Source organism: Dendrobates tinctorius, unplaced genomic scaffold (genome assembly GCF_039654945.1).
Source record: "Dendrobates tinctorius isolate UK_male_01 unplaced genomic scaffold, ASM3965494v1 ptg000124l, whole genome shotgun sequence".
NCBI classification, from domain to species: domain Eukaryota; kingdom Metazoa; phylum Chordata; class Amphibia; order Anura; family Dendrobatidae; genus Dendrobates; species Dendrobates tinctorius.
The window spans coordinates 1,965,917-1,990,396 of NW_027361792.1; the positions used below are offsets into that span (position 1 = coordinate 1,965,917).

General features: G+C 45.6%; 1 protein-coding gene across 9 annotated transcripts in view; it reads right to left on the reverse strand.

Annotated features, from left to right (window-relative positions):
* Positions 1–562: 562 nt before the first annotated feature.
* The window catches only part of DGKZ (diacylglycerol kinase zeta), a 207,778-nt gene continuing 183,860 nt past the window's right edge, over positions 563–24,480 (reverse strand). For 5 of the 9 annotated variants that reach the window (XM_073541684.1, XM_073541682.1, XM_073541680.1 and 2 more), the window contains 15 exons: positions 22,405–22,478; positions 21,782–21,893; positions 20,952–21,151; positions 20,477–20,577; positions 19,354–19,433; positions 17,557–17,601; positions 16,216–16,285; positions 15,179–15,219; positions 14,530–14,804; positions 12,143–12,174; positions 12,015–12,058; positions 11,462–11,582; positions 10,761–10,797; positions 9,437–9,536; positions 563–6,643 (listed from right to left, as the gene is read on the reverse strand). In XM_073541684.1, coding sequence (XP_073397785.1) covers positions 6,527–6,643; positions 9,437–9,536; positions 10,761–10,797; positions 11,462–11,582; positions 12,015–12,058; positions 12,143–12,174; positions 14,530–14,804; positions 15,179–15,219; positions 16,216–16,285; positions 17,557–17,601; positions 19,354–19,433; positions 20,477–20,577; positions 20,952–21,151; positions 21,782–21,893; positions 22,405–22,478 — 1,449 coding nt within the window. In that variant the 3' untranslated portion in view covers positions 563–6,526. The remainder of the gene's footprint in view (positions 6,644–9,436; positions 9,537–10,760; positions 10,798–11,461; positions 11,583–12,014; positions 12,059–12,142; positions 12,175–14,529; positions 14,805–15,178; positions 15,220–16,215; positions 16,286–17,556; positions 17,602–19,353; positions 19,434–20,476; positions 20,578–20,951; positions 21,152–21,781; positions 21,894–22,404; positions 22,479–24,480) is intronic. The other 4 variants (XR_012219693.1, XR_012219691.1, XR_012219692.1 and 1 more) reach the window with 4 other exon arrangements.

Here is a 24,480-nt window from a genome sequence, read left to right on the forward strand (position 1 = left end):
CACTCTGTATTTGTGCCATGCAACGTTTCCACCCGGAGACCCACTTCAATCACGATGCAGATGGGTGTGACTGCCATAATTCCCATTTGTGCCAGAATTGGGTTCTAGCTAAAAAAGATATTGTTCCCTTTACAATAAGTGGGTGCAAATAATCCCCATACAAATATCACTGAGTACAGGCTTCTCTTTAGGGGATATAGCGGCATACAACATGCTTGGTGGCATGGCTGCACTCTGCGGTAGAGCACATATGCAGTCCACAGAGCCATACTACAGCTTCCATGGGGGTGTATGTGGCTGCAACAGAACTTTTTTGTACCTCCGATTGTATATGGAGGGAAATCTGCATAAATCAGACAGAAAAATCTGGCAGCATTCTCCAGTGGACGTCGTTATCTAAGGAGCAATGCTTCCAAGAAAGAATATCTTCTTCCACACGGGAGTATGTATGGAGGCTGTACAGACCCAAACTATGGAGGTACACATGCTCTATACCCGCCTACATAACAACCCCTGTAAGAATAACTGGTAGGACAAGCACAAAATGCAGCAAACGACAATGTTAATACGTAAATATTTTATTTCAATGGCAAGAAAACAATACGTCGTTGTGACAAGTGGTATGCCGCCATCTCCCTGGACGGAAAGAGGCAAACGCAACGTGAGCGCGATGGTGACGAGAGTGAGACAATCACACGACTGCTATAAAAACAGAGGTCACACTCATGTTCTGATACAGAAACCCAGTGTTGCGCACACACGGTGGTGATGGGGAAGGGGGGATGGGCGCCGCATTAGGGAGATTACTCCCCACCATCCGGCACCCTGAGAAACAACTAAACAGCTGTAACAGTAAAAAGGTAAACCGTCACAATACAGAATAACGGCGGAGTTCCTGTGTGCTTCATGTCTGCCCGACATCTGGACTTAGAGTGGACGCATTACCCAACTTGGTGGAGGCAGCCATTTTGTGGGTCATAATAAATCAAGTTCATATTTTAACCCCTTTTCACTGCAACCAATTTTTGTATTTTCCTTAAACTTCTGCCTTAAAGCCATATTATATTATTGCTAGGAGAGCTGTTTTGAACGTCGCCAGTGTTTTCTTTTGCTATATGTTATTATAAGGCTTAAAATATTAATACAAAATAATAGTTTAAAAAAAAAAAAAAAAAAAAAGGACTGTTTTTGCATGTTGTGTTAGGGCTTGTTTGCTTTTGTATTTTTTGCAGAAAGAATTTGAGATTTAATTGGCACCATTTCGAGGTACGCATGGCATCCTGATCCCTTTTTGCTCCATTTGTAACATTTTTGCTCCATGGAGCTTTTTGCTCCATTTGGAAGTAAGGCGACTATAAAAGTGGAGTCTTAATGTCATTTAACATGTAGGTAATTTCGAGATATTTTGAAATTTCAGGCTTTATTTCAAATACATTTTTTGCATGAAATTTGCATATAACAATTTTTACAATCCCAGGAGAGGACTCTCTCTTGTCCGGCAGTTAGAGTTGGGAGTCAGCTGTATAATACAACCGAGAAGAGAAGTTCATCACTCTCAGTACAGCGGCGTAGGGACGGCTGCTCATCAACTGGGAGGGCCTGCCAAAAAATAGTCCATCAATGTAAAATCCACAAAAAAGTTCCTTTAAAGGGAACATTCATTGCCCACTGTTATATCGTGCATGCGCCGTTGTGAATCTGAACTAAGTTCACACATGTATGGTATGATTTCACACATACAGTTGTGGCCAAAAGTATTGACACCCCTGCAATTCTGTCAGATAATACTCAGTTTCTTCCTGAAAATGATTGGAAACACAAATTCTTTGGTATTATTATCTTCATTTAATTTGTCTTAAATGAAAAAACACAAAAAGAATTGTCCTAAAGCCAAATTGGATATAATTCCACACCAAACATAAAGAGGGTGGACAAAAGTATTGGCACTGTTCGAAACATCATGTGATGCTTCTCTAATTTGTGTAATTAGCAGCACCTGTAACTTACCTGTGGCACCTAACAGGTGTTGGCAATAACTAAATCACACTTGCAGCCAGTTGACATGGATTAAAGTTGACTCAACCTGTGTCCTTGTGTGTACCACATTGAGCATGGAGAAAAGAAAGAAGACCAAAGAACTGTCTGAGGACTTGAGAAACCAAATTGTGAGGAAGCATGAGCAATCTCAAGTCTACAAGTCCATCTCCAAAGACCTGAATGTTCCTGTGTCTACCGTGCGCAGTGTCATCAAGAAGTTTAAAGCCCATGGCACTGTGGCTAACCTCCCTAGATGTGGACGGAAAAGAAAAATTGACAAGAGATTTCAACGCAAGATTGTGCGGATGTTGGATAAAGAACCTCGACTAACATCCAAACAAGTTCAAGCTGCCCTGCAGTCCGAGGGTACAACAGTGTCAACCCGTACTATCCGTCGGCGTCTGAATGAAAAGGGACAGTATGGTAGGAGACCCAGGAAGACCCCAGTTCTTACCCCGAGACATAAAAAAGCCAGGCAGGAGTTTGCCAAAACTTACCTGAAAAAGCCTAAAACGTTTTGGAAGAATGTTCTCTGGTCAGATGAGACAAAAGTAGAGCTTTTTGGGCAAAGGCATCAACAGAGTTTACAGGAGAAAAAAAAAGAGGCATTCAAAGAAAAGAACACGGTCCCTACAGTCAAACATGGCGGAGGTTCCCTGATGTTTTGGGGTTGCTTTGCTGCCTCTGGCACTGGACTGCTTGACCGTGTGCATGGCATTATGAAGTCTGAAGACTACCAACAAATTTTGCAGCATAATGTAGGGCCCAGTGTGAGAAAGCTGGGTCTCCCTCAGAGGTCATGGGTCTTCCAGCAGGACAATGACCCAAAACACACTTACAAAAGCACTAGAAAATGGTTTGAGAGAAAGCACTGGAGACTTCTAAGGTGGCCAGCAATGAGTCCAGACCTGAATCCCATAGAACACCTGTGGAGAGATCTAAAAATGGCAGTTTGGAGAAGGCACCCTTCTAATATCAGGGACCTGGAGCAGTTTGCCAAAGAAGAATGGTCTAAAATTCCAGCAGAGCATTGTAAGAAACTCACTGATGGTTACCGGAAGCGGTTGGTCGCAGTTATTTTGGCTAAAGGTTGTGCAACCAAGTATTAGGCTGAGGGTGCCAATACTTTTGTCTGGCCCATTTTTGGAGTTTTGTGTGAAATGATCAAGGTTTTGCTTTTTGCTTCATTCTCTTTGGTGTTTTTTTCATTTAAGACAAATTAAATGAAGATAATACCAAAGAATTTGTGTTTGCAATCATTTTCAGGAAGAAACTGAGTATTATCTGACAGAATTGCAGGGGTGTCAATACTTTTGGCCACAACTGAACCTGGTGTAAGTTCGCACATGCGCGGCATAAGTTTGTACGTGTTGCTGTGTGGCAAGGCTAAAGGAGGACAATGAAAAGCTCCATTAAAGGGGGTTTCATTCATTACCCACTTTTAGCCCAGCTTCACAGCGGCCATTTATACGTTTGCTTTTGCGCTCCTGGTCGGCCAGGATCCGTCACATAGGTGCTATACAATTGGCCAAGTGATGTGGTGAGGACTCAGACTGCCGAGACTGGGAGCGAGTGCAAGCGTACCTGCTGGGTTGGTCTACTGGAAGCCCCAATTTGAAGAAGACCCTCGCCCTGACAGATTCTCGTGGGTAATGGAGATCAGTGCAGCGTGCGCTAGCCTTTTCATATACCGTACTTTATTGTCTATAGTTGTGATCTAGCTCTTCTTCAAAAATGGCTTTCACCATTTTGCCTCTTTGTTACTTCTAAATAATGACCTTATGTTTTCCCACAAAATGGCTCCCCTTTTTTTTTTGTGGGCAACAAGTACATACGAATACTATGATATCCGTGGGTATTTACCCTGTAATGTGTAATAAAAGCGACAGTCATATTTTCTCATTAAAATAGAATACAATATAATATATACTTTTCTTTAATATCCATGACAATTAGATTTTCTAAAAATTACATAAAACCATGTTGTTCTAGTGCATCGGCCACCATACTGGGACCGCAGTTGCCCATAGCAACCAATCAGATCTCCTCATACACCATGAATCCTGTACTGCTTAAATGAAAGCTGCAATCTGATTGGTTGCTATGGGCAAGTCTCTCCTTGGCGACAGTACTAGTTTGGGGCCTACAATATGGCCAAAGCATGACGGTGTTTATAACAGATCGCAGTCAGAAAGGCAAGAAGAAATTAAAACAGTGGCCCATAGTAACCAATCAGAAGACGTCTTTCATTTTCTACGTTACACTGAACTCGCCATCTTTAGATATGTGGCACCTAGTGTGCTGCCAAACATCGAGGTCCACATATCTTCACCGTCCCTCCATGCCTCGCTCTATCCCAACTCCCATAGGTGCTGGGGTATAAGAGATCTCCACAGGTACCAAAACAGAGGTCGGCAATTTCGGGATGTTTTAGCACCGCTCCAACATAAGACAACCCCTAGACACCCATTTGTGAATAAGGTTTGTATAGAACCCACCTGTCATCTCAGGATATTCCTGAATTTACCAGGACCGTTTCCAAAAAATCGTGACCGTCCCAGGAAAACCAGTAATTGTTGAAAAAAAATATGCGTCTCCACCTTTTCCATGACAGTTGGGCACTATGGGGTTACACAGGAAAAATGGCAAGGTTAAAACGGGGCACGGTCAATGTAAACCCCAGGGGGGCATTCCCGCGAAAGATGGGTCATAAACGCCAGCCGAAATGTTGGTGACTGGTCGGGTGCTATGGGCTACACCGCCTCTTTGCTTCCCTAAACCAATATAAGCCCTGGAAGTTTGCGTACTTCAGGTTTTTGCTCAGTAGTGTCCTCACAGAGACACAAAATACTGAAAAAGAACACAAACCACTATATATAAAAAAAAAAAGCATTTTCGGTCTGTCTGGCCATGAAACGCACAAATTTTGGCGAGCTGTCATGTAATCTGCTTGCAGACGTTGAACATTCAGGTCTCGATGCACTTAATTCTGCGCACAGCAGACATATTGCTTGGAGTTTGTGCACTTTAATGGTAAAAGGACGGAGGCGGCGATCCAAAAAAAAAAAAGGAGCAATTTCCGTTTGTATCCAGATCCATCCGTGATCCTGGAGACTGACAGCAATTTGCTTTCACCCCTATAACATACCTGTGATTGTCGAGCAACAGAGATCGGGGAGAATAAAGTCAGTGGAGTTGATCGGGATACGGTCGTGTCGCTCCGCGCTCAGAGGCTTCGGTCTGATCGCAGTACAAAATGATGAATTAAAACATTAATAAAAAAGAAATAAGTTAAATAAAACAACTAAAATCACACTGAACACGACGTCTCGGTGAGAGGAAATACACAACACGGCCGCTACGCTGGCAGCCTTATAACAAGCCCATAAAACCACTCGCATCGAAGGCCGCCATTTTCTGAGCCGATGCATGCAGTCAGTCACTACACGGCTGAAGCCACACTTTGGATGAGCGATAGTCCTTGTGATGGGGTCTCCCAACATAAAGAGCTTCAAAATGGCAGGAGTAAGCAAAATGGATAAAAAGTATGAACCAGGGTCGACAGAACGATACCGGCCAGTGACGCTGAACACCAAGCAATGGCTTACACCACAATGACGTTACGATCCAGTGTAAACGCTTGAACAACATCTCGGACATAAACGAGTCGCACATTTTATATACAAAAGAAAAAAAATTCCTACTGCTCCAATTCACAACAAGTCTACTGATACCAGGTCGATAAACACAATAGTATCTGCGGAAAAGGGAGGACTCGCTGTTCCACGACATGTACATATGTATATACATTTCTACACGGCACACGACTAATGTGGATTAAAAAAAAAAAAAAAAAGCGTAAAATAATTAAAAACAATAAAAACAACCCCACAGATGCATCTTTACAGAGAAAGAATAAAAAAAAAAAAATCGATAAGAGCCATCGAACGAGAGGTGAACATCAAAAACGCATGTAAACTAGCCCCGGCTGCGGAGACCATATGTGCAAGATCAGGGCAGTCGTGTGCCCTAGGGGATCCCAGAGGAATCCTTAGAAATGACCAGGAGGACAGCGCTGCCTACGGGCCCTAGATGGCTGGACACAAAAATACAGCTACAGTGGGGGCCAAGCACAGTGAGCAGGTCGCTAGAGGAGGAAGTCTTTACCATGGAAGCATATTGCAAAGGGGAAGGAATTACTTAAGTTAGAGCCATAGTCTCTGTAGGTCGTCCACAGCTTGCGGGGTCATGATGGCGCCCCCATAGCGGGTAAGGGCTCCGTACGTGCCGGGAGCAAGAAGCTAGTGGTTCCAGCAAGTGTCGAGTCCACCTGGCGGGGTTTCCAGGAGATGGACAGTAAGGCTTCCTGTAAGTTAGATGAGGGGTGAGAAAGGTGAAGGTTTTCCCCCCAGAAGAGGGGATAAGGAAGTTTAGGATTTTTTTTTTTTCAAAAGCAAATAAACGTTTTTTGTGGGGAAGAGTCCTCCTGTTACACGGCCGTTTCCTGATCCTCTCTCTGGATCATCTGATAGTGCTGCCTGTTCTCCAGGTATGCAGCAAGCTCCGAGTCCTTCGCCTTCTCGGCCCGATTTTTTGGAGTGTCTCCCTGAAATACAGATAGAATTTTTTTTATACTTTGTATTTTTTTTTTACTGCAGCGCTGTACACAGATTGTAATAAGTCACATCTTTCCATAACCTGGCTGCAACGCTCCTCTCCAGCACTAGGAGTAACACAGTGGGCGGATTTAGATGGGGGCAAAGTGGCTCACGCTGTTTGGCACATGTATAGACTGTCTGGACTAAAAGGTCATCATCCGTTAGTTGGCTTACTTTGGTCCACAAGGTTTCGCCATATTGTGGTGCGATTCCGGTGCTTGGGATCTCAATTGAGGCCAATCCCTTTCTCTGCCCGCTTTATGGTCGGCCATGCTCCTTGGTGAGGGAGTCTAACATAACATAAATGTGGAGCAAGGCAAGGAGACTTTTTTTTTTTGCTACAACTCGAGACAGACTTGTGGCCCATGTAGAAAATGAGGTCCACTGTATAAGGTTTGCCTGGAGCAACTATTCACGGAAATGGCAATGTCGGGCATCGGTAGGCTAGTGGAGGAGGAAACACAAGTATGTGACAGGCTCAGTTTTATCATTTCTCATCACCTTCGTGCCACGCTGCAGATGGTAACCACAGACACATCCAGGAGCCTCGCTCTTAGTTCTGGCCGCTGACCTGTCCTGTTCTCACTCATTACTGAGAAACAAAATGAGTCATCCCATTCCCAGAAATAGGGAAAACTTGGGGGAAGGACTGAAAGTGTCGGGACCTATGGTGTCTATGTGTGGACCAATAATGGCTGATCACCACAGTACTATGGACATTACAGGGTTAATCAGAGGTCGTTGGAGGGGATAATTGGTACCGGATGATCCCTATTAGGATAGGTTTTATTTTTTTTTGTGATGGGAAAGATTTTTTTGAGGAATAGAACATAAAAACCTCAACTTACTAATGCAGAATGGCTCTAAAATTATGTTCCAAGTCACTTAATTAATCTCTCTTTAATGGTCAAACACAATATTTTTATACAGACCCCTGCATAGACATACAGCTGAAATACTGCTCTTACTGCCTTCATACAGTCACCACTAGAGGGAGCTCCCTGCATACAAATGGGGGAGCTCCCTCTAGTGGTGGCTGGGCACCATAAGCTTAGATGTGGGTAGTGAGATACAATGTTAGCACCTTAAAGGAATCCCTAAGAATCTATCCACACTTTGTAGGTGCTTACTGTCCTTATAGATGTTTTTTTTAGACCCAAGCGGCATTGATACGTGTGCGACTATAGAGAACATCACTTTATTTTCAAACATCAGCAACATATAACTGGACTCTAAACATTGATCAGGTGTCTTGATATCTGTATTGCCGCCATAACATTTAATAACTTCCTATTCACAAAATGTAAAACGAAAAGGGAGCTTTCTTCTTTTAGGCAAAATTTAAATGCATCAAGGTGAAAGGGTCCAGGGTTAACCCTATCCTAACAACGCTGCCCCCAGATATTAAAGTAAGGCCGTGCAGAGCATGTCTCACTGCCCCATCATTAGAGGAGCCGTCTTAGGACCAGCCGGGGGAAGGAATGCACATTAAAACCTGCAGCTGCAGGGCAGGGGGGCAATCAGAGGGAGGGGGCGGCGAGGCTGCGGCAGCTGTCTGGAATTCCTCAACTTCTGTCTTATGCTAACAGACCCCCCCACCTCGCTCTATGGCCCCCTCCTCATCAGCTTCACACCCCTTGCCATTCCTGCTAGGCACCTCTGTATTTCCAGCTGTCTGGTGGGGACAAGGAAGGGTAGGGGGGGTAGAGGATTTAAGGCAGAGGGGTACAGCTGAACTCATAATAACCAGGCGCCCGTATGCAATTCCGAGCAGAGGAGCACACCTGTAATTCACAGGATCCAGAAGACATCGGATAAGAAAACCTGATTTAGTCACACTAATTTGTCAGGGCAGGTGCAAAAATGGCTAAAAAAAAAAAAATAGAATAAAATCAGAATTAAGACTACACTGAGACGTGTCACCAGCACCTATGATCGGCTGCTGGGTTCACTGCCCTCTGCTGTACTGGTGGAGCCGCTGGATGATTATTCCATTCTGTTAGCCAGAACAGACGGGCTGTAATAGAAAAAAAAAAAATCTGTCCCTGGAGGAGCCGGCATGTGCGTGCACTACATTTATATCAGCTGGAGTCATTATTTTCTTCACCTGTGGAGGCGCTGCAGGAGAATGAAGCTCTTGTTGCTGGGTTCCCCCCACAGATCATAGCTGATCATTGGGGATTGCAGTGGCAGAAAACCACGTGATCTCCTTTCATTCTAACAATGAGGTGGACTATCACTTTAACCCTATCAGGCATCAGAAGGCATAGTTCAATATCCGACGCGTCCCATTTAGTACATGTAAGGCATTTCAACAAGGTATAAGAAATGTGAAATTAGGATCTCAAGAAAAAGGCGCCATCATGAGCAGATAATAGTGGAGAGGTGACAACGCATGGGTGGCTCTCTATATCCATTTGCGAGGGAGTTTAGAAAATTGCCAAATGCGCAGTTTTTGGAACTTCCATATAAATGAATAGAGATCGTCATTCCCAGACGCTGCATAATAGGGTCCCATTCTAAAAAGAGCGGAGGTCCTAAGCCCACAGCTTTATACATTGTGGGTATGCTACAAATGAACTGACCTAAGTAGGAAGACCCCTCTAAAATAAAACATATAAAATTTTAAATAAAGTCATAAAACCAAGAACACAATAGTAATATCGTCACCAATACATAATACACAATATTTATTTTATTATTCTTTTCTCCTCCCCAAAAATTCCACAGTAAGACCACACCTGTAGATCGGTTTTCATGAGTGATGCCCCGGCCTCTACGATGTAATGACAGATGGTGCGCTGACGCAGCGATGCCGCGAGGTGCAGACCCGTCTCCCCGCTGACAGACAAGGAAAGAAGATAAAAAGTGGAGTCAGAACGTTAATCCTTTGGCTTCCAGAACCTGATCAGTAATCCTGGATCAATCCGTATGTTACTTTAGTGATCATTGGCATCTGTAGAATGCAGGGGAATCACATTTACACCAGGACCCCAACCAATCGTCAGAATGAGGGTCCTCCGTCCTCTTCTTGTCACACCAGACTGGGGGTGATAAAGGCCGAGCGATATCAATCCGGGTCCAATCACCCGAATCGGGGACTTAGGTAAAAATGATCATTTAGCCAGGGGGATTGTCCTTGTCGTCTGGACACCACTTTTATAGGGGAACTTATCACCAGGACACATCCCCGGCATCAAACCCCGACCTCTATGGTGCCGGTCAGCATCTTGCAGGAGATAAGTATTTTCTAGATTTCTATAAGGTTCCTTTAAATATTAACTTCTTTTACTTAACTACTGACTCATTGCCAGTTTCTCTCATATTTAAAAACAAGAGTTGTCCACTTGTAAAAACATGACTGCCTTCTAAAAAACAGCGCCACCCATATCTACAGGTTGTTTGTGGTACTGCAGACACAAGCTGTAAACCAGTGGGGGGTTTTTAGAATAAAAGGGCAACTATGTTTTTCAAATACTGGACAATGTCTTTAAATGGTCAATGCTCAATGTCCACTATACTCCAAATCCTAAAAAATGGGGGACACCATTCTAATAACATGAGGGGGTGCCACTGACTAATTAAAATTAAGGGCACGTGTTTATTGATGAATATGTATATAAAATTACTCATCCATTGGATACGGGATAAGTCTTAGTCCTGGGATAACCCCCATTAAATTGTGAGACACTTGGGATTTTTCCCACTTTAGAGGCTCATTCCCAAAAATCACAAGTTATCTCCTATCCCAAAAAGTTGGACCACGAACGAATTGCAAGTTATCAACTACCTTGTAGAGAGGGGATTACTTGTGATTTTAGGAATAACCCTTTAATAAAAAGTTCCATTTCGAATCATTTAGAACTATAGAAGGTCACAGGCGGGTGGCATATTACTGGACGGACCCGGGGCGTCAGGGAGACCTCAGCAGAGGCCACTTTTTGGCTTTTTTTTTTTTAATCGGTAACATTCCTCTTGAGTCATTTTTTACTTTAATGCCTCTTTATGACTCAGCGCCTCGGCCACATAATGAATCTTGGCAAGCGAATCGCTTGTGAAACTTACTTCTTCAGCTCTGCAACATCCAGGATTTCAGATGGAGCTTGACAAGGGGGAGAGGAAAAAAAGAAAAATGTTACTGTGGCAGAAGACAACTGGATACAGCCTGAGGCTACACAGATCATATCTGCCTGTGACGGGCTTTAAAGGGGATGTCCAATCAGGACGGCCCCTGCCTATATGGCCCACGGACATCTTAGAGGAGGGTCCTGTGCTCAGGAGCCCCCTGGCCGTCCATATATTACTTGGAAAGCCATTCATTAGAAGGGTCACTCAGCTATACTACATTCCACCCATCTGGCTGACAGAGGATTGACCCGATGAATTCAGCCCAGTGTGGGGGGTCTCACAACCTCCAGCAGAAATAGAAATTATATACAATGCTAATCCTTAAAGGGCTTGTCCACATTTTATCTTGTGGATTCCAGCAGTCAGTCCCATGGTCAGGCTGATCACTGCAGTTTCCTTCCGAGTGTGAATGTATTCATCACCAGGGCACAGGGGGCACCTAAGAATGATTGAAAGTTAAAGGTGGGCACAGGAGGGTGGGACTTTAGAAAGAGTGGGCTGCGCAATGCTGGGTGTATAATTACCATAGAAGTGGATGAGAGCGACAGAAACGGCGTCGAACACTGAGTCCCGACCGCCTATGACCGATGCATAAATGGCTGAGATGGAAATATCCCATTATTACCAGAGACACTCACCATTGTCAATAATATATTTGACAATCTCTTTGCTCCCGGCATTTACCGCGTGATGTAACAGCGTCCAGCCGCTTAAGTCCTTCTGAGCCAGGTTACCACCAGCACGGTGTGCGTCTCTGAACTGAGATCAATAAGAAGAAATGTACTAGAAAGCGCCAGCCAGTCATGTCCATATCAAGGTACAGGTCCGAAACACCAACGCCAATCCCTTTACACTTACTCTCCAGACACAGGGGCCATATTAACCTCTAGGCGAAACGTTCAAAGCAAAGGAATCTCAGAAGCCCTCGAGTTGTCCTTGCAAAGATTATAATGCCCAGGGTGCCCTTATAAAAGGGGGCACTTTGTGCATTATTACACTTTAATAATCCCCCCTGAAGAAAGTCCCTTTAGTCCATGCGCAGGCGGAGTGATACCGGCACGCTGCAGTCCTATGGATGTTATGATATCCTCTGGAAAATGTGGCCCACGGACTAAAAAATCCCCCCCCCCCTCCCGGTCTAGATATCACCTGTAATTACCCCCAACCCTTCTTACCCAATCCTCCACGTACCTTTCCAGGGTCGTCATTTTTTGCAGATTCCAATAAAGTTTCATCTAGAAAAAATAAAAAGGGATAAAAACCTCCCACAAAACTGCATATATTGGTCATTTCATAAGCGGATGCGAGGTTACACTCACCGGGGTTACAATCAGAGATGCCATTTCCGTTCCTAAAACCAAAAATACATTTCTATAATATATATCACATACTTCAAGCGTGAAACAATAAAAAATGCATCCTGATCGTAGCATGGAGGGCAACCTTGAGGACTCCTTATAGAGTGAGACTACAACTCCCAGCATGCGCTGACAGCTGCAGACCGCTGCACAACTGGTTTGCTACCTAACCACACTGCTTGTTATCTTCACATAGTGGTTGATGGCGGGACGGTTCTCGTGCTTCCCAATAATCGGGGGGCGAGATGATCTAGAACGTCAGCAAAATACTGTAAGTTGCTTGTGTGACGAGCTATGAACAAAAAACGGGAGACTTTCCTGCAAATTCAAGCGCATTTTACCGACTGACAGTCCCATTCTAGTCCATACAGCCTCCGGGAGAGAAGCTCTGCAGGCGCCCCGAGACCTGTATGGCTCGCTGGTGTAATGGATCCAATGGACGCTTTGTGTGGTTTTTACATTTTTATTAAAGCCAGATGTTCCCTTTGTATGTCCGTACATAGAAGCGATCCCACGTGTGCATTCTGCTGGTACTTACAGGCCACCATCCTCATGTATGGGATTATGAGATGCAAGCAGAATATCTATAGGGATCCCAGAGAGACGGGGTTAGAGCATTGTACCAGGACTTACAAATCATTTCCCCAGTAGCGGCCAGCAAGTCCCTAAATAATCTCATTTTTACAGTATTATAGAGGTTTATGGACAAGCAGGATGATAATACAACAATTCTCTAAAAAAAAAAAGGTGATCCTGTGTGCATGCTGTATCATCAGGCGATCTTACATGGTTGTCCTCCATACAAATGGCCGCAGAGCTGGACACTTCGGCTGGGGCTACATGGCGACTTTGGCTGTAACACCTGTCATATGACCACAGTTCGCCAGGTGTTGCTGCTACACCTGCTGCAACAGGACGACAACAAAAAAAAAAACTTTGGTCGCACAACAAGTGTTGCAGCCAATGCCACCCTCTAGCCCCAGCGGTGAGAGGAGAGTAAGCTGCTGCCAGACACCTTTGGCGGCTGTTCATCTCCAGGGGGATTAAAAGTTTTCTGCCGGGATAGGAAATGCTCCCAGTCACAGCAGAGAACTGCTACAGTGTAGGAAATACCCCCATTTCAGTGTATTTAGACCTTTACATTCTTTGGGGGTTGTCCCCCTGTATTCTGCCATTGAGGAATCTGGGACAAATAGCTGTACAGACCCCACTGATGCATAGCGGGGCATGACAAATGCATGTACTGTCTATCCAGAGGGTAGGAGATACATGTGCCGTTGTTGGGGGGTATAAATGCTGGACCCCATTGATCTCATGGATAGGAGTCCCCAAACTCTACTGTGTGAACGGAGCGGTAGTGAGCATGTGTGACCACTGCTCCATTAACTTTTACTGGGCTATATAAGATACCTGTTCCACAAAGTCCCACAGTGGTGAATGATATGGTGCTGATGCATGCTCACTACCCCTCTATTCACTCAGAGAGCTTTCGGACCCCCTGTTTTTAGGATATGTGGGGGTTGCAGTAGTTGGACCCCCAGCAATCACACATTAATAACCTATCCTGTGGATGGAGACAGATATAGACAAAATTAGCAATTTTTTACTGGGTTCTTGGAACGGTGTTGACAACCTGTATTTCTGACACTGAAGCACCTAGAAAGTTGTCAGCCAGGGTGTCTTAAAACCCCCAAAACCTTAGAGGGTGATGTGTCCCAAATGTACTAGTATCTCCTCTGTGACCCTCATCCTATCTGCACTCTGATATAATGTGGGCATCACAGTAGAAAAATGAGGTCACCCCGGACCTGGTAATTAGAAAAGGTGGTGAGGATGCGTCAGCCAGCAGGAGGTTCGCAGGGCTCTGGGCCATGAACCATCAACGCGACTGATCTACCACAGTCCTGCACATCTTTTTGTTTGGCCACATCTCATTTTTGTGGCAATAAATACCGTATATTAGTTTCAGAATAAAGCACTGTAGAATGCACTGTGCACTCACCTTATTCTCTGTCCCAGTCCTTGGCTGGTAAAACCAAAAAAAAAATCTGCCTTTCATATTATTAGAAGCGCTGTCCGCCGCCCTGAACACAATCCTATAAAACTTGGTTTATCATTGACTTTTACTAGGATTTATGCTTTATGATTGGGGCAGAGATGTACATAAGGCCGCACAGCAGGAGGAGATGCAGACACTCATGATCACATCATGTCCATTCTTCGCACGGTCACGCCTGGCCGAGAGCATTGTGAAGGTTAGACGTCTACAGGCAGATGGCGGGTCAGTGACCAACCCAACAAAACATAAAATTATAAGATGCCACTTGACATAAGAAGCCACAGCATACCTATGTCCAGATGACACTTCCATTTTGGTCAAGGAGCCATTGCTTCTCGTCCTGCCCAGGCAAGCAGATCCTTGCTGATCAGAAACAGCGGGGGAGTCCAGTGGAGAGGATGGTGGTTGTAGTGGAAACTGGAAATGTTGGCCAGCTGAGTTTGCAGAGTGGTCCTTGGAGTCCGGCATTGCGGGGGACGTGCCCACGGACTGTGTAATGATCAGCTCCGGGTCCAGGACGTAGAGCTCGTCCTGGCAGATCTCCAGCACATAGTTCAAGTGTTCCTATAAAGACACAAAGGAGAAGCATAAAAAACAGACGCCTTCCTAGGTACGGTGCATCAGGCCCCTCACAGAGGAAAAGTGATATAGCTGATGACTAAATCAGAAGCGACATCTGCCAAATCAGCTTCTCTCAGTGACGGGGCTCATCCACCAAAACAAAAAGTATGAAAAATAAAAAAAAGCCATCATAACGTTTTCTTGAAAAAAAAGAATAGTCCTGAAGCCGAAGACAACTGACATCCGTGACGTGGATCTATATGTATAACCTCCATGCCGGAGCAGTGAAAACGACGTCTGGAGATAACGCCGTCCTACATAATTACACACCTACAGCTCCTGCGAAATCACACACAGACACGACCTCTCCAAATTACCTGTGCGCGGTCGATTCTATAGAAGCGATCAGCGGTGGTGGCTGGCGGAAGGAATGGGCAGACACAGGATTACTATACAGCATTAGAAATGTCACCAGACACACGAACATACATCTCTATGTGTAGATAAGCTAGGACACGCAATCTGCAGAAAAATGGGTCGCTTGTCTATGAAGAATTAAAGTACGGTAAGTAGTTTCTGCAGAGCTGCACTCACGATTCTGTTTGCAGCCCATGGGAGTCAGTCAGCAAGTTTGCCATCAGACACATTGCTAACAGCTTATTGCAGCTGATCCTATAGGTCCATATACATTAGATGAAAGTTGGACGATCTCAATTTCAGCGTGGTCAGCCAATCAGCTGATGTATGCGGCCACCTGCTCACCCTCAAAGATGATGTTGTGGTGAGAAGGATCGGGCGGTCTATCCTTTTTTTTCTCAGCCATCGCTGGAGTCTGACAGCGGCTTTCTCCCCTCCCCCTGAAGTCTTAGCGTTTGTCTGGGCACCTTTAGATCACAGGAGGGCCCCAGATATAAAGACTACATTCCCCATAATGCAAATCACCAGTGCAAGAACTGTGCAAATACTGAGCCGGCAGGGAATCCTGGGAACTTTCATCTCTGTCGCTTGCAGAATTGTGAATACAGCTCTGAAATATACTGATGCCGATTTACAACCTTTGTTAAAGTTAAAAGAAAGCGATGCACCTGTTAGGGTGACATTTTTTAAATTTATTTTGCATGTATTTTTGGCAATTTTTTTTTTTTTTTTTACAAAGATGCTGCTCCGTTTAGCCTCTATGTACCAAAAAACAATGATATTCCTAGCCGAATCCACCAGAGCGCATCTGACACAGCGACCTGCGATGGCTCCTGAGCGATCATCTAATCTCCGTTCTGAATTGATAAATTGATAAATCCCAATTGAAAAAATTATTTTAGCCAAACACACAGGCCACAAAAAGTGACCGCAGAGGAGCCATCAGGTGATGTGTCTGCGTGCGATGCTGTGATGTACAGATATACGAGGCACTCACAGTCCAAGAAGCACCATTTCGGAGAGAGTTTCTGCGAGGACACGGTCTGAGGTCGGCTCGTTCCATCCTCCTGAAGGATCAAAAACAAATCTTTAGTGTCATAAGAGACCAGCCATTCTCTATAGGACGGTCACCAGTATATAGGGGTCCCGAGTAGATGCCAACACGAACGGCTGATTGCTACGATGACCACAGACTGGGAATCGGACACAGACTGCACGAAAACGGACAGCTGCAATATCAGCGGAAGCATCTTGTAATTATACATGGATCCTATATTTAGGACTGATAATATCAGATCGGTGGGGATCTGACACCTGATAGCCCAACCGATCAGTTATCAGCAGCGTTAAAGAAATAGGAACAGCACAGCGCCACCCACTGAGTAGTGGCTGTTCTCGGTACTGCAGCTCAGATCCCATTCTCTTCAATAGGAGAGCGATCACTACACGGTGTACTGAGCTGCGCTGTTCCAGTTCTGCACAATATGTACATTGGGAGGCTACAAACAGTGGATTAGGGGAGGACTGAGTCTTGGACATCAACTGATCCATATAGAAGTCCTGTAGTTGTGTAAGGTCTGGTATTGCAAGAGAGCGAGGTTGGCTGCAATACCATGCAAACTCTAGCCCAAGAGTTGCGCCCTACAAAATAAAAGCAGACCGCCTTTCCCAGCCTTCTAATCCATCCACCAAGCAGAATTATGAATGCAGCTCTGGGCTCTACAGCAGACTGTCTTTGAAGGTCTGATTTGCAAAAACGGCGTGAAACGGCGTTTCCTGAGCCTACTGGCTCACTTCATCAGGGCAGAACAGTAGGCTCAGGAAACGCGTTGGCTGAATAAAGAACCTTGTACTCCACCAGAAGCAAGCGCAGTCCTTATTGCACTTTCACGCCGCTTTTGCAAATTTGTCCTAGGACACTGTGCAGACTTGCTGCTGCTTCTCATGCGTTTATGGGTGTTGTGACTTCCTCACAACCCCAATAGGTGAGCACCTTCCTTTTTTCTCTGTTATTGTGTTTTTTGATACGGATTTACACAGTGGATGCGCCCTGTATTTCTCCTTTCAATTTGAAGGTCTGATGTAAGATGTAAATGTTATATATATATATATATATATATATATATATATATATATATATATATATATATATATATATATATATATATATATATATATATATATATAAGTATGTGAATGATCGTATCTTCTAAAAATAAGAATAGCCCAAGTACTAAGGGGTGAAAAAAGAGCATGCAGACAGCACTAGCCACATCTAGTCACACATCACACGTATACACAATGCACGATACGGCACATGGCGCACAGCTCCACACACCTTCAGGTCGAGACGCTGCAAGATTGTGGGGTACTCGGGAAAGTCCTGGTAACAGAAAGGGATGTCGCCTTAACCCTCAGAGTGCGGACAGGTCAGCCTGAAGAAATCTTATCAATCTTTACATCTGCTTTTAGATGATCGACTACAGATGTAGCAGAGCTGAATTCCCATATTTCGGGGCATAGTGGGTGCATCGGGTCAGCGCCGTGGTTTTACTTACACAATGCAATATTTCGGCAACATGTGAAACTCAACTCTGCTACATCGGTGCATATGGTAGCACCTCCGGGGCTATGGGTAAACCACCGGCTTCACCCATTTATATAGCTTCATGTAATAAATCAAACAATCAGACTTTTCGGGGTACATACAGGGGGTTATGGGAAGCCTAATAGTCTGAAAGACAACCCCTTAAAGTTACTCAAAAGCCTTTAAAAAAAAAAAAAATCTGCTTTTCAGGTAAAGAAAGGAAAAAGTGTTTCCTTAGAAGAGCGATGGTTTCTATAGGGCGAAGTGTTGCTCCATCCGTATTTCCGTGGATGTGAAGGAGAAGGTGTCGCTGCAGCCGGTTCCCGTCGAGCGCTCGGGATTAGGCGCCAAATCAAATAAATCTAAATCCGTTTTGCGATGACCTCAGCGCTCAGGAGGGAGAGGGGGGATTGATGGCAGAAATAAAGTGGCGGTTTTGGGATTCTGCCACATAAAACAGCTCAGTCTGGAATATCGTGCAATACAAAGTATTTCCATGATGTCAACGTGTTCCGGAGCGACATGTGCGCAACTCGGGAAGCAGGAACCTGCGGCAGCTCCCTGCAGGGGGTGACACTGAGCTGACGGGGCATACGTCATCGTGGAAAGGCAACTGTGGTATCCAGGAGCACAGTGGAAAATCCAAAGACTGACAGCACAACTACAACTGGCCAGTCAGGGGATGATGGAAGTCGCAGTTGTATCTCAGCAGGACGCAGTCTACTGCTCTAAGCAGAGGTCAGAGGCTTTACAGCCGCTGCAGAACAACAACTCCTAGCATGCCCGGACACGATATACTCTCCTGCAGAGACACCGAGCAATGCAACTGGGCATACGCCGCTGACAAATGTGGCCCCTGAGGAGATCAGATGATCGTCCCAGATCCTGATAACAGTCTATTTTACTGGGGAACACTGCAGGCAGCCAGGCATTACTCCTCACTTGTGGAGTGGTAGGAATCGTACGTAGCAGCAGTGGTATCGGCAGTAGGAGTCATTGGTATTAGTAGTAGTGCATGGGGGTAGTTACTTGTAGTGTTTGTGTCTATGTGCTTGGATGTGCAGCCATCGCAATGTGCAACCACTGCTGAGAAATTACTGGGCATAGAGGGGCACTGGCATCAGCATCTAGTGACGGTCTGCATGATAGGCTGCACAAGAAGTGCAATTTCTAGGCACTTTCATTTGCTTTCCAGCAGAAGCCTCCTATATTGCAGGAAGCCTGGTATATATGGACCCAGCGACCCCTTCACAGCCTCACGGTGAGATGAGAATCCAATAAGGATCAGTGTCATGGTGCAATAATGTATGGGAGGATACATTGCGAGGTACAAGCGGCACTTGTCTGACCTGTTGGAGCCGATGAGACGCCGGCACAAGCGCCTTTTGCAAACTCTGGATCCGGCCAATACATGGTTAACATTTCTGGAGGTCTCTGAGCAAACAGCCTTGATGCCAACGTAGCGGCGCCCATATATACCCATCAATGCCTATGGCAGAGCGTACAGTAAATGCACGGCTGATTAGTGTGTGTACAGCGTGTCCTTACCTCCTGGAGCTGCTGTATGTGTACACGACACGTCTCAAGATCACTGTCTCCAGGGACCACAATAACGCCCAGTGGGAGCGCTGCAATCACCAAAAAGAGAGAATTATACAGAGGATCAAAAGGAAGGGGAGGGTGGAATAAAAAGGGGACAGGGGAGCGATGGTGGGGGTCCGTGGTGAAGCCAAAGGGGGCATAACGAAGGGGGAAAGCACGGAAAATAAGAAGTCAACACACTTTCTCCATGTAGCATACTGGAGGCACGATTATAAGATGATCCTGGTGCAATAAATGACCGGCATATTACACCACAATCTTAAAGGCCTTAAGGTTGTTGATTCTTCAACATAAATGGCTAAAATTGAAAAGTGACTGTAACATTAAGCAACTTTGCAATTTACTGGTCATTAAACTTCTCTCTGTTCTCAAGACGACAGATAATTTTATAGTTTATTTCTTGTTGTCAAGATTCCTGGCCACTTCTGAAATCTCACAGCAGCTGCCGATCTCCCATACAAGCAGCACAGTGATTTCAAGCCCTGCCGCGGAGGCGCATCAGCCCTGCCGCGGAGGCGAGTCAGCCCTGCCGCGGAGGCGAGTCAGCCCTGCCGCGGAGGCGAGTCAGCCCTGCCGCGGAGGCGAGTCAGCCCTGCCGCGGAGGCGAGTCAGCCCTGCCGCGGAGGCGAGTCAGCCCTGCCGCGGAGGCGAGTCAGCCCTGCCGCGGAGGCGAGTCAGCCCTGCCGCGGAGGCGAGTCAGCCCTGCCGCGGAGGCGAGTCAGCATCCCAACATATAACATGACTAGTGTGTCGGCCATCCATTACACAGATCTATCACGTTTGTGACCTGCGGCTCTCCTGTGATCTCTCGGCAGCTGTGGGACCTTCCACGTTCGTCTGATATACATTGTGTCACACTTTTTCATTGCTTCTGTTACCGAATACTGCGGGGATGAGGTCACAGCTCTCCGGCTATAGAGTTTTATGTGACCTCTCACGGCTCATAAATATAAACTGCACAGTAAATGGCTGCTGTAAATTAATAATGAGCAGGGTTAATAAAACCCCCAACTCTTAAATGTCAGGTTTACAGCTCGAGAATGGCAGGTTATGTGCATGCGATACTCACAGGCTTCCCGCAGCTTCTCCTTGTCATAGTGCAAAGCCTCGTAGTCGTGCATGGAAATCCGGCTGACGCGCAGGCGCAATCTGTCCGGGACGGTCTGCTGACTGAAAGACAAGGGCGAAAGTCACAAGACCACATAACCGTCCATGAAGGAGAGAATCTGCACTTCTGATTAGGCATCGTGAGCGATCCCTAGTGTAAGATGGAAGTGGAAAGGATTCTCTAAGGTTGACGGCTTTCCTCATCAGCACATTGAAACAGTCAATGTGTGCAATGCAAAATCACAGGCTGCCAAAACCAGCACCTGGAAGGAAGTCGATGAGGATGACGAGGGTGATGACCTCGCTGCCATAGCACTCCACCTGCTACTGGAAAAATCCCGCTGCTGTCATTGTACGGGAAAACTGCTCATAAGGCAATTCCCCAAAAGCCTGGGCATAGCCCCAATGTCAGATATGCAATGTGCACCGATCCTTACTCGTTCAGCGGAGTGACGGACGTCCGCCGCTTGGTTTTCTGTATGAGGTTGGCTTGGTTGCGCAGAGCGATCTTCACTACAGAGGGACCCAACTTGCACGGTTCACCGTCAACCTGCATGGGAATCGACTTGTACGTCCGTAACAGGACTTCTCGACACTGGTGCAGGCGCTCGCCGTGTCCTCCAACCTGGAGAGCAGCCTGCGGCACAGAGGATCACAAGGACGTGAGCGGCATAGCAAACATAAAGAAGGAATATGTCACAGTGTAATGGCCGAAGATAGGACAGAATACAGTGTGTGTACAGTCATAGCCAGAGACTGTGGTCATGCTCCAGGATATATGGCAAAGCCAGAGAGGATGGCTAACACAGGGAGCCAATGAAACCTCCAGAGTACAGTTGAGAGGTGTGCTGTGACTATACTGTTGGTGGCAGCATATAGCGTCAGAGGGTATTAATGCAATGATGCCTGGCATTACTAGAGAATGGATTACATAGGAGTATTATATAGCACAGTGCACCGGCAGAATCATCTACTATATACATGCCGTGCAACGTCCGCCATCACTGCAGCCAGGAGGACAGGCACAGGAGCGCATGCAAGTGTTTCCATGTAAGACTGTGCTGCCACCTTGTGGAGGCAAAGTGTAATGACCAGGCAGGAAGGTCCTGCGCCATTATATCAGGCGCTACACTACACTACCGGCATGCAAGCTGCCACCTGAACGACGTGCTGAGGGTATAGACTACAGGTTAAAAAAAAAAAAAAAAAAAAAAGGCACAAAGGAAGAAACACAGCAAGGCGACGGTCGCAGGGATATGTACAGTACCAATGATGCCATAGTGAAGCCAATCACTTCAATACATCCGTCATCATGCCTCTGAGGTTCAAAGTCATGGTGCTCACCAGGGTTGCCCCACGGCATAGTGCCAGCACAGTACCTGGACGGAGAGAAAAAAACAACACCAAAACCAACAGATATATATATATATACACACACACATTACTCAACTCCTGGACTGGAGCGGTTCCTTCAATGCTGGCGTCGTGTCTCAGTGATCATGTGATGGAGCGGTGTCATGGGACCACTGCAGTCAATCACAGGCTGCTGATCAGCTGCAGACATCACTATTCCATCAGCACCGACATCGGAGGAACGGCGCCTGCCCGGGAGGTACGGTTCCCGCTTCTTTAGTTTTGCCCTGCGGCAGGGACTGTCCCGTAGTGGACATCACCGTTATCTCCACTACTCACACAGGTTGCAATAAAGACTTTCACTCAAATAAATGTTTCATTTCTTTACTTTTTTTAATACTTTATTCCCACGAAAGAATTTACACTGCGCTACTTCCAGTAAGCGTGATCGCGAGAAGTTTTCACAAGGGCACATGAATATGACAAAGCCGCGAGCGCTCTGTGTGCCGCCATACGGCGCCACGTATCACCACTTACCGAGGGATATTTAGAAACACCAAACACTGTAACTTCAGATCCTGAATTTTAGCAGTGAGGTCAGTGCCGTCACACTGGAAATACAGAGGGAATGCAAGTCACGAAAAAGAGAGAAAGACAAAAATGTAACAACTTGGCAAAGAGAAAATACACCGGAAATAAGGATATATAATAATGTATGTGAGTGCAGCTCTGGAGAATAATGCATGTATAGTACACAGTGACTGCACCAGCAGAATAGTGAGTGCAGCTCTGGGGTATAATGCAGGAGGTAACTCAGGATCAGTAATGTAATGTATGTACACAGTGACTGCACCAGCAGAATAGTGAGTGCAGCTCTGGAGAATAATGCATGTATAGTACACAGTGACTGCACCAGCAGAATAGTGAGTGCAGCTCTGGAGAATAATGCATGTATAGTACACAGTGACTGCACCAGCAGAATAGTAAGTGCAGCTCTGGGGTATAATACAGGAGGTAACTCAGGATCAGTAATGTATGTACACAGTGACTGCACCAGCAGAATAGTGAGTGCAGCTCTGGAGAATAATGCATGTATAGTACACAGTGACTGCACCAGCAGAATAGTAAGTGCAGCTCTGGGGTATAATACAGGAGGTAACTCAGGATCAGTAATGTATGTACACAGTGACTACACCAGCCAAATAGTGAGTGCAGCTCTGGAGTATAATACAGGATGTAACTCAGGATCAGTAATGTAATGTATGTACACAGTGACTGCACCAGCAGAATAGTGAGTGCAGCTCTGGGGTATAATACAGGATGTAACTCAGGATCAGTAATGTAATGTATGTACACAGTGACTGCACCAGCAGAATAGTGAGTGCAGCTCTGGGGTATAATACAGGATGTAACTCAGGATCAGTAATGTATGTACACAGTGACTGCACCAGCAGAATAGTGAGGGCAGCTCTGGAGTATAATACAGGAGGTAACTCAGGATCAGTAATGTAATGTATGTACAGAGTGACTGCACCAGCAGAATAGTGAGTGCAGCTCTGGGGTATAATACAGGATGTAACTCAGGATCAGTACTGTAATGTATGTACGCAGTGACTGCACCAGTAGAATAGTGAGTTCAGCTCTGGAGTATAAAACAGGATGTAACTCAGGATCAGTAATGTATGTACGCAGTGACTGCACCAGTAGAATAGTGAGTTCAGCTCTGGAGTATAATACAGGATGTAACTCAGGATCAGTAATGTAATGTATGTACACAGTGACTGCACCAGCAGAATAGTGAGTGCAGCTCTGGGGTATAATACAGGATGTAACTCAGGATCAGCAATGTATGTATGTACACAGTGACAGCACCAGCAGAATAGTGAGTGCAGCTCTGGGGTATAATACAGGATGTACAGTAACTCAGGATCAGTAATGTATGTACACAGTGACTGCACCAGCAGAATAGTGAGTGCAGCTCTGGGGTATAATACAGGATGTACAGTAACTCAGGATCAGTAATGTATGTACACATTGACTGCACCAGCAGAATAGTGAGTGCAGCTCTGGGGTATAATACAGGAGGTAACTCAGGATCACTAATGTAATGTATGCACACAGTGACTGCACCAGCAGAATAGTGAGTGCAGCTCTGGAGTATAATACAGGATGTAACTCAGGATCAGTAATGTATGTACACAATGACTGCACCAGCAGAATACTGAGTGCAGCTCTGGAGTATAATACAGGATGTAACTCAGGATCAGTAATGTAATGCATGTACACAGTGACTGCACCAGCAGAATAGTGAGTGCAGCTCTGGGGTATAATACAGGAGGTAACTCAGGATCAGTAATGTAATGTATGTACACAGTGACTGCACCAGCAGACTAGTCAGTGAAGCTCTGGGGTATAATACAGGCTGTAACTCAGGATCAGTAATGTATGTACACAGTGACTGCACCAGCAGAATAGTGAGTGCAGCTCTGGGGTATAATACAGGATGTAACTCAGGATCAGTAATGTAATGTATGTACACAGTGACTGCACCAGCAGAATAGTGAGTGCAGCTCTGGGGTATAATACAGGAGGTAACTCAGGATCAGTAATGTA